Source organism: Cetorhinus maximus, chromosome 9 (assembly GCF_964194155.1).
Source record: "Cetorhinus maximus chromosome 9, sCetMax3.hap1.1, whole genome shotgun sequence".
Taxonomy (NCBI): domain Eukaryota; kingdom Metazoa; phylum Chordata; class Chondrichthyes; order Lamniformes; family Cetorhinidae; genus Cetorhinus; species Cetorhinus maximus.
Genome location: NC_135887.1, coordinates 19,368,131 through 19,381,945, shown reverse-complemented (window position 1 = coordinate 19,381,945; position 13,815 = coordinate 19,368,131). Strand labels below are relative to the sequence as shown.

The following is a 13,815-nucleotide window of genomic DNA, read 5'->3' as shown; positions in this document are numbered from 1 at the left end:
AGACCCCTGCATACATCTCTAACCCCCTCTCCATACAGAACGGACCCCTGTATACATCTCTAACCCCCTCTCCATACAGTACAGACCCCTGTATACATCTCTAACCCCCTCTCCATACAGTAGACCCCTGTATACATCTCTAACCCCCTCTCCATACAGTACAGACCCGTGTACATCTCTAACCCCCTCTCCGTACAGTAGACCCCTGTATACATCTCTAACCCCCTCTCCATACAGAACAGACCCCTGTATACATCTCTAACCCCCTCTCCATACAGAACAGACCCCTGTATACATCTCTAACTCCCTCTCCATACAGTACAGATCCCTGTACACATCTCTAACCCCCCTCTCCATACAGTACAGGCCCCTGTATACATCTCTAACCCCCTCTCCATACAGAACGGACCCCTGTATACATTTCTAACCCCCTCTCCACACAGTACAGATGTCATAAGGAGGTTGCAGATGGATATAGGTAGGTTGATTGAGTGGGCAAAAACCTGGCAGATGGAGTATAATGTGGGAAAATGTGAAGTTGTTCACTTTGGAAGAAAGAATAAAAAAGCAGAGCATTACTTAAATGGAGAACGACTGCAGAGTTCCGAAGTGTAGAGGGATCTAGGTGTTCTAGTACATGAGTCACAAAAAGTTAGTACACATTTACAGCAAGTAATTAAGAAGGCAAATGGAATGCTATTCTTTATTATGAGAGGAATTGAACATAAAAGTAAGGATGTTATGCTTCAGTTATACAGGGCAATGATGAGACCACATCTCCAAAACTGTGTGCAGTTTTGGTCTCCTTATTTAACGAAGGATGCATTAGAAGTGGTTCAGAGGAGGTTTACTAGATTGATACCTGGAATGAGTTGGATGTCTTATGAGGAAAGGTTAGACAGGCTGGGCTTGTTTCCACTGGAGTTTAGAAGAGTGAGGGGTGACTTGGTTGAAGTTATAAGATCCTGAATGGCCTTGACAAGGTGGATGCAGAAATAATGTTTCCTCTTGTGGGTGAGTCCAGAACTAGGGGGCACTGTTGTAAAATTAGGGGGTGACCTTTCAGGACAGAGATAAGAAGAAATTTTTTCTCTCTGAGGGTTGTGTGGCTTTGGAACACTGTCTCACAAGGCAGTGGAGGCGGGGTCATTGAATATTTTTAAGACAGAGGTAGATAGATTCTTGTTAGGCAAGGGAATCAAAGGTTGGATGGGAATGTGGAATTAGTAATACAAACAGATCAGCCATGATCTTATTGAACAGCGAAGCAGGCTCGATGGGCCGAATGGTCTGTTTCTGTGCTGCACATTCTACGTAAGATACAAAGGTTACAGAGTTAGAGGGTTTGATGAGTATTTTAGCCAACAAAGTGGTTGAACGATAGATCAATCTCAAAGCTCTGATGTCCAACAAAATAAATAGTAAATGCAAAAGTAGCCAAGATTCGTCCAATTTATTTCCATTTTATTGCAAGTTACAGTGAGCCCCACCCCCACCATAATCCTTCCAAAAATTGGCTTTGGTTATTTTCAGCTGTCACCTGACAGTAGGAATGTGAGGATCCCTCAAATAGAAAGGCTGGAACTCTCACAATGTGTGAGCTTTGCATCCACCATTAAACAGGGCTGAATGAACATCAAGTCAAGCTGAACTGTCCCAGAGTCTTGAGTGACATAGGATGCCTGAGTTTATCTTCACTCCGTTCCTTCTGCTGCATTAGCCTCCCTTCCTGTGGAGTTCCCTCAGTTCCCAGGCTCATACTCGCTGTGTCACTGCTTTGGAGGGAGAAGCTGTTCCTTGGGTTGATTCCTGTCCACCTTCTCTTGCTGACAGCCGCAGTCTGCACACGTGTCTCTTGTGGCTGATGGCTGTCTCCCCGCTGGCTTGCCCTGTGTGGAAAAAACAAAAACCAAATTACACTGACAAGAGCACAGCACCAAAACACAACCACAACTCAGGATGTTCTCAGTGGATGGCAATAGTTGCATCGGAGTCAGAAGATGGTGGATATAAGATCCTGGGGGGGTTTTGACAGGGTGGATGTGGAAAGGATGTTTCCTCTTCCGGGAGAATCTAGAAGTAGGGGGTCATCATTTAAAAATAAGGGGTCGCTCATTTAAGACAGGGATGAGGAGAAATTTTTTCTCTCATAGGGTAGTATGTCTTTGGAAATCTCTTCCTCAAAAGGCAATGGAAGCAGAGTCTTTGAATATTTTTAAAGAATCTAGATAGATTCTTGATAAGCAAGGGGGAGATAAGTTATCGGGGGTAGGTAGGAAAGTGGAGCTGAGGTTACAATCAGATTAGCCATGATTTATTGAATGGTGGAACAGGCTCGAGGGGCTGAGTGGCCTACTCCTGCTCCTAATTCATATGTTCATCTGAGTCAAGTCCCAGTCCAGAGACACAAGCCCAAAACCCAAGGTGATGTACAATTCCATCCCACCCTCAGCACTCATTTTGAGTATCATCTAGGCTGACACTCACAGTGCAGTACTGAGGGAGAGCTGCACTGTCAGAGGTGCTGTTTCTCAGATGAGACCTTAGCCTGAGGCCCCATCTGCCCTCTCAGGTTTGGCATAAAAGAATCCCAAGATTGGAGGAGCAGGGCAGTTATCCCTGATGTCCTTGGCCAATATTTATCCCTCAAGCAACAAAACCAAACTAGATATTCTGGTCATTCATGGAATGTGGGCATCGCTGGCTAGGCCAGCATTTATTGCCCATCCCTAATTGCCCTTGAGAAGTTGGTTCTGAGCTGCCTTCTTGAACCGCTGCAGTCCATGTGGTGTAGGTACACCCACAGTGCTGTCAGGGAGGGAGTTCCACGATTTTGACCCAGTGACAGTGAAGGAAGGGCGATATATTTCCAAGTCAGCATGGTGAGTGGCTTGGAGGGGAATTTGCAGGTGGTCATGTTCCCATGTGTCTGCTGCCCTTGTCCTTCTAGATGGTAGTGGTCGTGGGTTTGGAAGGTGCTGCCTAAGGAGGTTTGGTGAGTTGCTGCAGTGCATCTTGTAGATGGTACACACTGCTGCCACTGTGTGTCGATGGTGGAGAGAGTGAATGTTTGTGGATGGGATGCCAATCAAGCAGATTGTCCTGGATGGTGTCAAGCTTCTTGAGTGTTGCTGGAGCTGCACTCATCCAGAATATTCCATTGAACTCCTGACTTGTGCCTTGTAGATGGTGGACAGGCTTTGGGGAGTGTGGAGGTGAGTTACTGCCCACAGGATTCCTAGCCTCTGGCCTGCTCTTGTAGCCACAATAGTTATATGGTTAGTCCAGTTCAGTTTCTGCTCAATGGTAACCCCCAGGATGTTGATAGTAGGGGATTCAGTGATGGTAATGCCATTGATGTCAAGGGGTGGTGGTCAGGTTCTCTCTGGTGAAGATGGGCATTGCCTGGCACTTGTGTGGCGCGAATGTTACTTGTCAGCCCAAGCCTAGATATTGTCCAGGTCTTGCTGCATTTGGACATGGACTGCTTCAGTATCTGAGGAGTCGCGAATGCTGCTGAACATTGTGCGATCATCAGCGAACATCACCCTTATGATGGAAGGAAGGTCATTGATGAAGCTGAAGATGGTTGGGTCGAGGACACTACCCTGAGGAACTCTTGTAGTGACATCCTAGAACTGAGATGATTGACCTCTAGCAGCCACAACCATCTTCCTATGTGCTAGATATGACTCCAACTAGCAAAGAGTTTTGCCCCTGATCCCCATTGACTCCAGTTTTGCTAGAGCTCCCTGATGCCACTGTAAAGGAAAGATCATTTTTTCCTAACATTACTGTGGGTTAGTTCAAAGTAGGCTTGTGGGGCTGTGTGTGTGTGTGTGTGTGTGTGCATAGACAGTCAGACTGCAAGGTTGGAATCATCAAAAGGGGTTAGGTGTAAAACCTAATTGAAATTGAAATGGAGGTGGGTAAGCTAGGATGAAGTCTTAGCAGATACGGTGTGAGGGGAATTTGCATTTTTAGATGAGTTGAGAGATCGTTTGATTTTCAAAGGGACATAAGTTGTTTACAATTGGCAAGATAAACAAAGCAAAGTTATTAAGTTTATTTTTCCCAGAAGCGCTGGCCTTAATTACAACATTTTGGGAAAAGTAGCTTCCGGAGAAAGGTTGAAACAATGGGATATAAAGATCAACAGGGAAAAAGGTATTTAAAGAAAGATGGAAAGCTATATGGGGGTGGCGGCTGTGTGAGATCTTGAAAGGTGCACTGTGTGAAACATACCTGTGAGAAAAGCCTCTAGCTACTCTGGAGAAGTTTGCTGTACCAGTAACCAAGGTTTCGTTAAAAGCCTTTGGAGTTTCATTGTCGAGTGAGAGGGAGAAAGAAGCTGTGAAATACCCACCTTACAGCAACAGTGGGTGCTTGTGGTAATATTGCTGGATTTTTTTATAGATTAGGAATCTACTTGGACTGTTGCCTGAAAGGGGTGTGTAGTTGGGAGTTTGGTTAAGTATAAATCCTGTGAGAACTGCTATAAAACTAGATATAACTGTGTAACTGTAGTCTTGTGTGTTTAAGTTTTTTAAAATTTTGTTAATAAATGTTTTAATTTAATCTTTAAGATCTCCAAAGGTGGTAGTGGACTCATTACTTCTGACTTCTGTGCACAAACCTTCTCGTAATAAATACAAATTGCAAAATTATTGTGGTAGCGTGGCCAAGTTTTCCTTTGGGATTTGGTCAGTCTGGAAAATACCACCTGCCACATCATATCACCACGCTTGGTTAAATGCTGCCTTGATGTCAAGGGCAGACACTTTCACCTCACCTCTGAAGTTCAGCTCTTTTGGTCATGTTTGAACCAAGACTGTGATGAGTTCAGGAGCTGAGTGACCCTGCTGGAACCCAACTGTGTGTCAGTGAGCAGGTTATTTCTAAGCAAGTGCTGCTTGATAGCACTGTTGATGACCTCTTCCATTACTTTACTGATGATGGAGAGTGGCTTATGGGGTGATAATTGGCCGGATTGGATTTCTCCTGCTTTTTGTGTACAGGACATACCTGGGCAATTTTCCACATTCCCGGGTAGATGCCAGCATTGTAGCTGTACTGGAACAGCTTGGTTAGGGGTGCGGCAAGTTCTGGAGCACAAGTCTCCAGTACAATTGCTGGAATATTGTCAGGGCCCATAGTCTTTGCAGTATCCAGTGCCTTCAGCTGTTTCTTGATATTATGTGGAGTGAATTGAATTGGCTGAAGACTGGCATCAGTGATGCTGGGGACCTCAAGAGGAAGCAGTCCACTTGGCACTTCTGGCTGAAGGAGGGTCAGTACTGAGGGAGTGCTGCATTGTCAGAGGGTCAGTACTGAGGGAGCTCCGCACTGTTGGGAAGGTCAATACTGGGGCTGTGCTACAGTGTCAGAGGGGCATTACTGAGTGAGCGCCACATTGTCATAGGGGCAGTACTGAAGAAGCACTGTGCTGTCGGAGGGGTAGTATTGAGTAAGCGCTGCGTTGTTGGAGAGGCAGTCCTGAGGGAGCACTACACTGTCCGAGGGTCAGTACTGAGGAAATGCTACACTGTTGGAGGGGCAATACTGAGCGTTGCAGTGTTGGAGTTGTAGTACCGAAGGAATGCTGCATTGTTGGAGGTGTTGTCCTTCAATTAAGGTGTTAAACTGAGATCCCTGCTACTTATTCCATTAGTTCAAGTAGGCTTTAATGATCCTAAGACACTATTTTGAAGAAGAGTAGAGAAGTTTTTGCTGTGCCTTGGCCAAAAGAAGTCTCTCAACCAATACCACCAGTAAGACATTAACTGTTAGTGGGCCTTTGCTGTTCTGTTGGTCTATAGTGACTGCAGGCCAAAAACTTAAAAACTGTGCAAAGCGCTAAAGAGATTTTTCACTGAGGCCCTGTATAAATATGAGCATTGATTTTTCTCTCTAAGTGACGGTAGTTTGGCCAGTGTCACTCAGAGGGGGTCTTAGGATGGCTGGAGTGGGAAATGGAAACGAGGGGAGGTGTTCTGAAGTTGGATTAAGGCAGATTCCGGGGATAGAACCAGAGGGAATCTGACAATGCGGACATTGCGTGAGAACAAGGAAAAGCGCTCCATTTTCAGCGTCAACATGTTGTCTCCTTCCTCCCCCTAAATAATAAATATTCGTGAACAATAAAAATAACTATTGGGATAAGATGACAGAGCTGAAGCTGATGTCAACAAGAGTGCAATTCAGAGATATTCACACTTCTGTGGGACAAGATTTATATTTTGACTTTCTCACCTGATCTATTCCTGCTAAACTTGTTGTCCAGCCCAAATCTTGGTTACAACAACAACCAGATCTTGTACTAATATCATGAAACATCCCTAGGTGCTTCACAGGGACGATTATAAAAAAAAAATTTTGTAACAATCCAGAAAAGGAAATATCAATGGCAGATGATCAAAAGCTTGGTCAAAGGGGTAGGTTTTAAGGAGCATCTTTAAAGAGGTCTCGGGAGGAAATTCCAGAACTTAGGGCCCAGGCATCTGAAGGCATAACGACCAACGTGGGACAATTGAAATTGTAAATGCCACAAGAGGCCAGAATTGGAGGAGCACTGAGGTCTGGGAGGAGACTACAGAGATATGAAAGGGCAAGGGTCATGGAGGGACCTGAAGACAAGGCTGAGAATTTTGAGATCAAGGTGTTGCTTAACCAGGGACCAGGTCAGTGAGCAGAGTTAAGCCACATTTGGAGTACTGTGAACTGTTCTGGTCTCTATATTACACAAAAGATGTGGAGGCACTGGGGAAGGTGCAAAAACATTTTACAAGGATGATACCAGAACTGAGAGGTTATGCCTATCAAGAAAGATTAAACAGGCTGGGGCTCTTTTCTTTGGAAAGGTTTAGAGGGTATGTGACCTGACAGAAGTTTTCAAGATTAAGAAATGGTTCAACAGGGTAGACGCTGAGAAGATTGTGGGGGAGACCAAAATGAAAGGCCATAAAAATAAACTAGTCACCAATAAATCCAACAAAGAATTCAGGGAAAACCTCTTTACCCAGTGAGTGGTTAGAATGGGGATTTTGCTATCACAGAGAGTGGTTGAGGCGATTAGCAGCGATGCATTTAAGGGGAAGCTAGATAAACACGTGTGGGAGAAAGGAATAGAAGGATATATTGATGGTGTGTAAAATAAATGGAGTGAGAGAAGGCAAACGTGGAGCATAAACATCTCCATGTTCTGGTGCAGTAATTTCCATGTAACGCTGTGTAAGAGTTCCTATCATATGTGTCCTGCTTCTACCCTCTGCTAATCCATTGAATATCCAGATTCCAGAAGGTCTGAGAAAGCAGGTCAGGTGATCTTCTCTCCCTCTTTGAAGAAAGCTTGGGTTCTGTTGTATTATCAACATGGCTGAGATCAGGGAACTTGATCGACTTGCAAACCAGGCAGAAACCCACGTTCCATTGTGTGTTCCAAAACAAAAACAAAGAGATTTCCAGCATCCGCAGTTCTTTGCTTTTATTCCATTGTGTATTAATGGTTTATTGTATTCACAATGTGTTTGACCCTAAACTGACCTTCAAACTGCGCATCCTATCCATTGATAAGGAGGCTCCATTTCTCCAGAATCCTCTACTTTCTCTCTCCTTAATCCTCTCTCACTCCCTCCTTCTCTCCCCTAAATCCCCCCCCGCTTCCTCCATCTCTCTCCTTAATCCTCTCACACTCCCTCCATCTCTCCTTAATCCTCTCACACTCCCTCTATCACTCTCCTAGATCCTCTCTTGCTCTCTCACTCTGACCCCTAATCCTCTCCTGCTCGCTCTGTCTCTCCTAACCTCTTCCACTCACCCTCTCTCTTGAATTCTCTCCAGCAACCTCCATCTCCCTATCTCCTAAATCCTCTCACACTCCCCCCATCTTGCTCCTAAATCCTCTCCCGCCCTCCCTGTCTCTCAAAGTGAAGTATTTGGGCTATTTTATTACACTATTGGCACTGCATAAATGCAAGTGGTTGTGTTCCTTCAGTATGGCCTGCAGTTGTGTGAGGCTGGGGACTGAGTGCCACAAAGTTGATAACTAACCTGGCCAATGAATGCCACTCATTGGAATATTTACTGGAGCTGATCTTTTTGCAAGGAAGAGTCAGGGCAGGAGCTTTGTTCTATCTGAGTGGGTCAGGTAATTCCACAGGATGGAAGTGAATGGGAAAAGGGATCAGGTGCAATGAAATTCTACTCTTCTGTCTGGTCTGCAATTTACCAGAAGTGGACAGTGGAAACTCACACTAAACCCATTCGCTTGACATGAGTGAATCTCAGTACAACTTGCCAGTGATAAGCACATCGCAGGAATTAAACCTCCTTCCAACAGTACCGTAGACAGATAATCGAGAGTATGACACACCGTGAGATTACACAGAGAGCTGGCTTCAGAGATCATCTCTTTCTAAATATTATCAGTTACAGTGTTGCACGGAGCATTTTGATTGGGAATTCCATAAATTGAACAGGCTACATGAGCCTTCAGCCAAAAATGGACGGAACCCTTTGCCAGTACTGCAACACGCTTTTACATTATTTCAATTTCTAACAAAGAAAAAACAGTAATGTAGACAGAATTGGTTTAGATCTTGTTATTTTCCCTTCAATGGTGCTGATAGCATCTATAAGCTTTTAAAACACAAGATTTTCATCTCGGCCTTGAGTGGTGTAAGAGCATCAAAGGCCACTTACAGCAAAGCTGTGACTCGGGGGAAAAGCAATGATAGGAAGCAACAATATGGTTCGAAAGGGCATATGAGGCCCTCTCATCTCTATTTGGCAATTGGTTTGAACATCTGGGTACTTGTAAAACATTGGATGGTGTGCGTCCAGCAGGGTAAAGAGATTGGGATGAAGGAAGAGAAATCTTGCTACCTACATGACCTGGTAGATTGGCCAGACTTAGAGAGAAACATCTTCATGGATCCTCATTAAAATCCACACACACTGGGTTTTGAAGATTTATCTTATTGAAACATCATAAGATCCTGAGGCAACTTGACAGGGTGGATGCTGATAGGATGATTCCCCTTTTTGGAGTGACTAGAACTAGCGGTTACAGTTTAAAAATAACGGGTCTCCAATTGAAGATGGAGATGAGGAGAAATTATTTTCTCTCAGAGGGTCGTGAGTCTGTGGAATTCTCGTCCCCAGAAAGCATTAGAGGCTGGGTCATTGGATATTTTTAAGGCAAAGGTAGATAGATTCTTGATTTACAAGGGAGTCAAAGGTTATCAGGGGTAGACGCGAATGAGGTGTTGAGGCCTCAATCAGATCAGCCATGATCTTATTGAGTGGCAGAGCAGTCTCGAGGGGCTGAATGGCCTACTCCTGCTCCTAACTCGTATGTTTGTATGCAAGCACATTACTCTATAGGAATGCTTCGGATTTTAGAATTAATCTTCTGTCAATAATAAATGAAGTGAGTTATCTGGCCTATGACTGTCTCTAGCTTTAAGCACCTGTTTAATGAGTAAAGGACTCACCCAAGGACCCACAACTGATTTAAAATAAGACCCACATCTCCCCCAGTTTCTGCTATAGCTTTGGAAAAGTGACAGCCAATTTGCACATTGCAAGCTCCCACCAACAGCTATGATATAAATGATCAGATGATCTGGTTCAGGTGTAGGATGAGGGATCAATGTTGGACCAGGACAGCAGGGTAGGGGGTTGGGTGGGGAAAGCCCTCTACTTTCCTTCAAAATAGTGGCTGTGGGATCATTCGCATCCACCTGAGAGGGCAGTGGGGGCCTCATTTTAACGTCTCATCTGAAAGGTGGGACCTCTGACAGTGCAGCACTCCCTCTGTACTGGCACTGTGTCAACCTGGATTCCGTGCTCAAGCCTCTGTTATGGGCCCACAGCCTTTAGACTCGGGGAGGTGAGAGAGCTACCCACTGATCCATGGCTGACTCCTTCGGGTGCTTGAAGGACATTGAGGCATCCTGATAAGCTATTATATAAATGGAAATTCACAGAATCACAGAATGGTTACAGCACAGAAGGAGGCCATTTGGCCCGTCATGTCTGCGTTGGCTCTCCAAAGAAGCAATTCACCATGTGCCATTGCTCTGCATATTTCCCGTAGCTCTGCAAATATTTCCTTTTCAGATAATTATCCAATTCCCTTTTGAATGCCTTGAGTGAACCTGCCTCCACCACATTCTCAGGCAGCGTCTTCCAGATCCTCGTCACTCATGGTATAAAAGAGTTTTTCTTTACGTTGCTATTGGTTCCTTTGCCAATAACCTTAAATCTGTGCCAACAAAAACAGAATATGATGGAAAAACTCAGCAGGTCTGGCAGCATCCGTGGAGAGAGAAAAAGTTAACATTCCCAGTCCGTATGACCCTTCTTCAGAGCTAAAGACAAGTGGAAATGTGATGAAATTTATACTGTTTAAGGGGGGGTGGGGGGCAGGTGGAGCTGGATAGAAGGCCAATGATAGGTGGGGACCAAGGAGGGATTGACAAAGATGTCATGAACTAAAGGACAAAGGGAGTGTTAATGGTAGTGGTAAGGGTTAAAAAAGGTGCTGATCGTGGCGTAAAGGTGAGAAAGCAGAATGTGATAGTAGCAGAACAAGGGTAAGCACTCTGAAAAAAACGACATGGAACAAGTAACAGATGGCCCTTTTCGGGAAGGGATGGGGAGGACACGGTAGTGATGAAAACATGGATCGAAAATGGAATAGATAAAAAATATGGGTGGATAAAAAAAGGGGATTAAACAATGAATAAATGAATAAAAATAAAAATAAGTGGATAAAAAATAAAAATGAATGTAGGAAAAAGGGGATTAAAAAAGGGGTGAGGATAGAGGAGAGAGTTCATGGTCTGAAATTGTTGAGCTCAATTTTAAGTCTGGAAGGCTGTCGAGTGCCAAGTCGGAAGATGAGGTGCTGTTCCTCCAGTTTGCGTTGAGCTTCACTGGAACAATGCAGCAGGCCAAGGACAGACATGTGGGCATGAGAGCAGGGTGGAGTGTTGAAATGGCAAGTGACAGGAAGGTCTGGGTCATGCTTGCGGACAGACCGAAGGTGTTCTGCAAAGCAGTCACCCAGTCTGCGTTTGGTCTCTCCAATGTAGAGGAGACCACATTGTGAGTGGTGAATGCAGTAGGCTAAATTGAAGGAGGTGCAAGTGAAGCACTGCTTCACCTGAAAGGAGCATTTGGGCCTTGGACAGTGAGGAGGGAGGGGGTAAAGGGGCAGGTGTTGCACCTTCTGCGATTGCATGGGAAGGCACCGTAGGAAGGGGATTAGGTGTTGGGGGTGATGGAGGAGTGGGCCAGGGTGTCCTGGAGGGAATGGTCCCTATGGAATGCTGCCAGGGGGGTGAAGGGAAGATGTGTTTGGTGGTGGCATCATGCTGGAGTTGGCGGAAATGGCGGAGGATGATCCTTTGAATGCGGTGGCTGGTGGGGTGAAAAGTGAGGACAAGGGGGATCCTATCATGGTTCTGGGAGGAAGGGGTAGGTGTGAGGGCAGAGGCACGGGAGACGGGTCGGACACGGTTGAGGGCCCTGTCAACAACAGTGGATGGGAAACCTCGGTTAAGGAAGAAGGAAGAGATGTCAGAAGCGCCGTTTTGGAAAGTGGCATCATTGGAACAGATGTGACGGAGGCGAAGGAACTGAGAGAATGGGATGGAGTCCTTACAGGAAGCAGGGTGTGAGGAGCTGTAGTTGAGGTAGCTGTGGGAGTCGGTAGGCTTGTAATGAATATTGGTGGACAGTCTATCACCAGAAATGGAGACAGAGAGATCAAGGAAGGGAAGGGGAGTGTTGGTGATGGACCATGTGAAGGTGATAGAGGCGTAGAAATTGGAAGCAAAATTGATACATTTTTCCAGGTCTGGTTGAGAGCATGATGTGGCACTTAAACAGTCATCATTATACCAAAAATAGAGCGGGAGGGGGCCGGACTAGGGCAGGAACAAGGATTGTTCCACATACCTCATAAAGAGACAGGCATAACTGGGGACCATGCGGGTACCTATAGCCACACCTTTTATCTGGAGGAAGTGGGACAAGTTCAAGGAAAAATTATTCAGTGAGAGAACAAGTTCAGCCAGGTGGAGGAGAGTGGTGGTGGTTGGGGATTGTTCAGGTCTCTGTTCAAGGAAGAAGCGGAGAGCCCTCAGGCCATCCTGATGGGGGATGGAGGTGTCGAGGGATTGGACGTCCATGGTGAAGAGGAGGCGGTTAGGGCCTGAGAACTGGAAATTGTTGATATGACGTAGGGCATCAGAGGAATCGCGGATGTGGGTGGGAAGATACTGAACAAGGGGAGAGAGAATGGAGTCAAGATAGGAAGAAATGAGTTCTGTGGGGCAGGAACAGGCTGAAACCAGCCTCTGCATTCAAAGGATTATCCTCTGTCATTTCTGCCAACTCTAGCATGGTGCCACCACCAAACACATCTTCCCTTCACCACCGCACTGTTGGCGTTCCATCGGGACTGTTCCCTCTGGGACACCCTGGTCCACTCCTCCATCACCCCCAACACCTCATCTCCTTACCACGGCACCTTCCCATGCAATCGCAGAAGGTGCAACACCTGCCCCTTCACCTCCTCCTTCCTCACCACCCAAGGGCCCAAACAATTCTTTCAGGTGAAGCAGTGCTTCACATGCACCTCCTTCAATTTAGTCTACTGCATTCGCTGCTCCCAATGCGGTCTCCTCTACATTGGAGAGACCAAACGCAGACTGGGTGACTGCTTTGCGGAACACCTGCGGTCTGTCCGCAAGAAAGACCCATACCTCCCTGTCGCTTGCCATTTCAACACTCCACCCTGCTCTCATGCCCACATGTCCGTCCTTGGCCTGCTGCATTGTTCCAGCGAAGCTCAACGCAAACTGGAGGAACAGCACCTCATCTTCCGACTAGGCACTTTACAGCCTTCCGGGCTTAAAATTGAGTTCAACAACTTCAGACCATGAACTCTCTCCTCTATCCTCACTCCTTTTTTAATCCCCTTTTTTCTACATTCATTTTTATTTTTTATCCACTTATTTTTATTTTCATTCATTTATTCATTGTTTTATCCTCTTTTTTATCTCCCCTTCTATCCCATTTTCCATCCTTTGTTTCCCCACCACGGCCCTTCCCCCCACCCCATCCCCAAAAGGGCCATTGTTCCATGTTGTTCTTTCACACAGTGCTTACCCTTGTTCTGCTACTATCACATTCTGCTTTCTTACCTTTATGCCACTATCAGCACCTTTTTTAGCACTCACCGCTACCATTAACACTCCCTTTGTCCTTTAGTTCATGAGATCTTTGTCAATCCCTCCTTTGTCCCCACCTATCGCTGGCCTTCTATCCAGCTCCACCTGCCCCACTCCCCTTAAACTGTATAAATTTAATCACATTTCCACTTCTCTTTAGCTCTGAAGAAGGGTCATACGGACTCGAAACGTGAACTCTGTTTCTCCCTCCACAGATGCTGTCAGACCTGCTGAGTTTTTCCAGCATTTTCTGTTTTTGTTCCAACTCCTCCAATCTGTTTTTGTGTTTTGCTTTGCGAATGTCTGTTATCACACTCGGAGAACCGTGCACAGTTCCAGTCTCCGTATCACTGAAAAGACAGGGAGGCACTGGAGACGGTGGAGGCACTGGAGGATGATACTAGACCTGAGGCATTGCAAATACAGTATCAGGAACAGACTAGGCCTCTTTTCTCTCGAAAAGAGAAGGCTGAGGGGTTTTCAAAGGGTAAGGGTAGAAAAAATGTTCCCACTTGTAGGAACATCGGGCTTAGGATCAGGAAGAGGCCATTCAGCCCCTTGAACCTGCTCC

The 13,815-nt window shown here is 45.7% G+C and overlaps 1 protein-coding gene across 3 annotated transcripts in view; it reads right to left on the bottom strand.

Moving 5' to 3' along the window:
• Positions 1-1,434: 1,434 nt before the first annotated feature.
• dph1 (diphthamide biosynthesis 1) overlaps positions 1,435-13,815 on the bottom strand; it is a 631,990-nt gene continuing 619,609 nt past the window's right edge. For all 3 annotated transcript variants that reach the window (XM_078548194.1, XM_078548195.1, XM_078548196.1), the window contains one exon: positions 1,435-1,889. In XM_078548194.1, the coding sequence (XP_078404320.1) occupies positions 1,770-1,889 (120 nt within the window). In that variant the 3' untranslated portion in view covers positions 1,435-1,769. The remainder of the gene's footprint in view (positions 1,890-13,815) is intronic.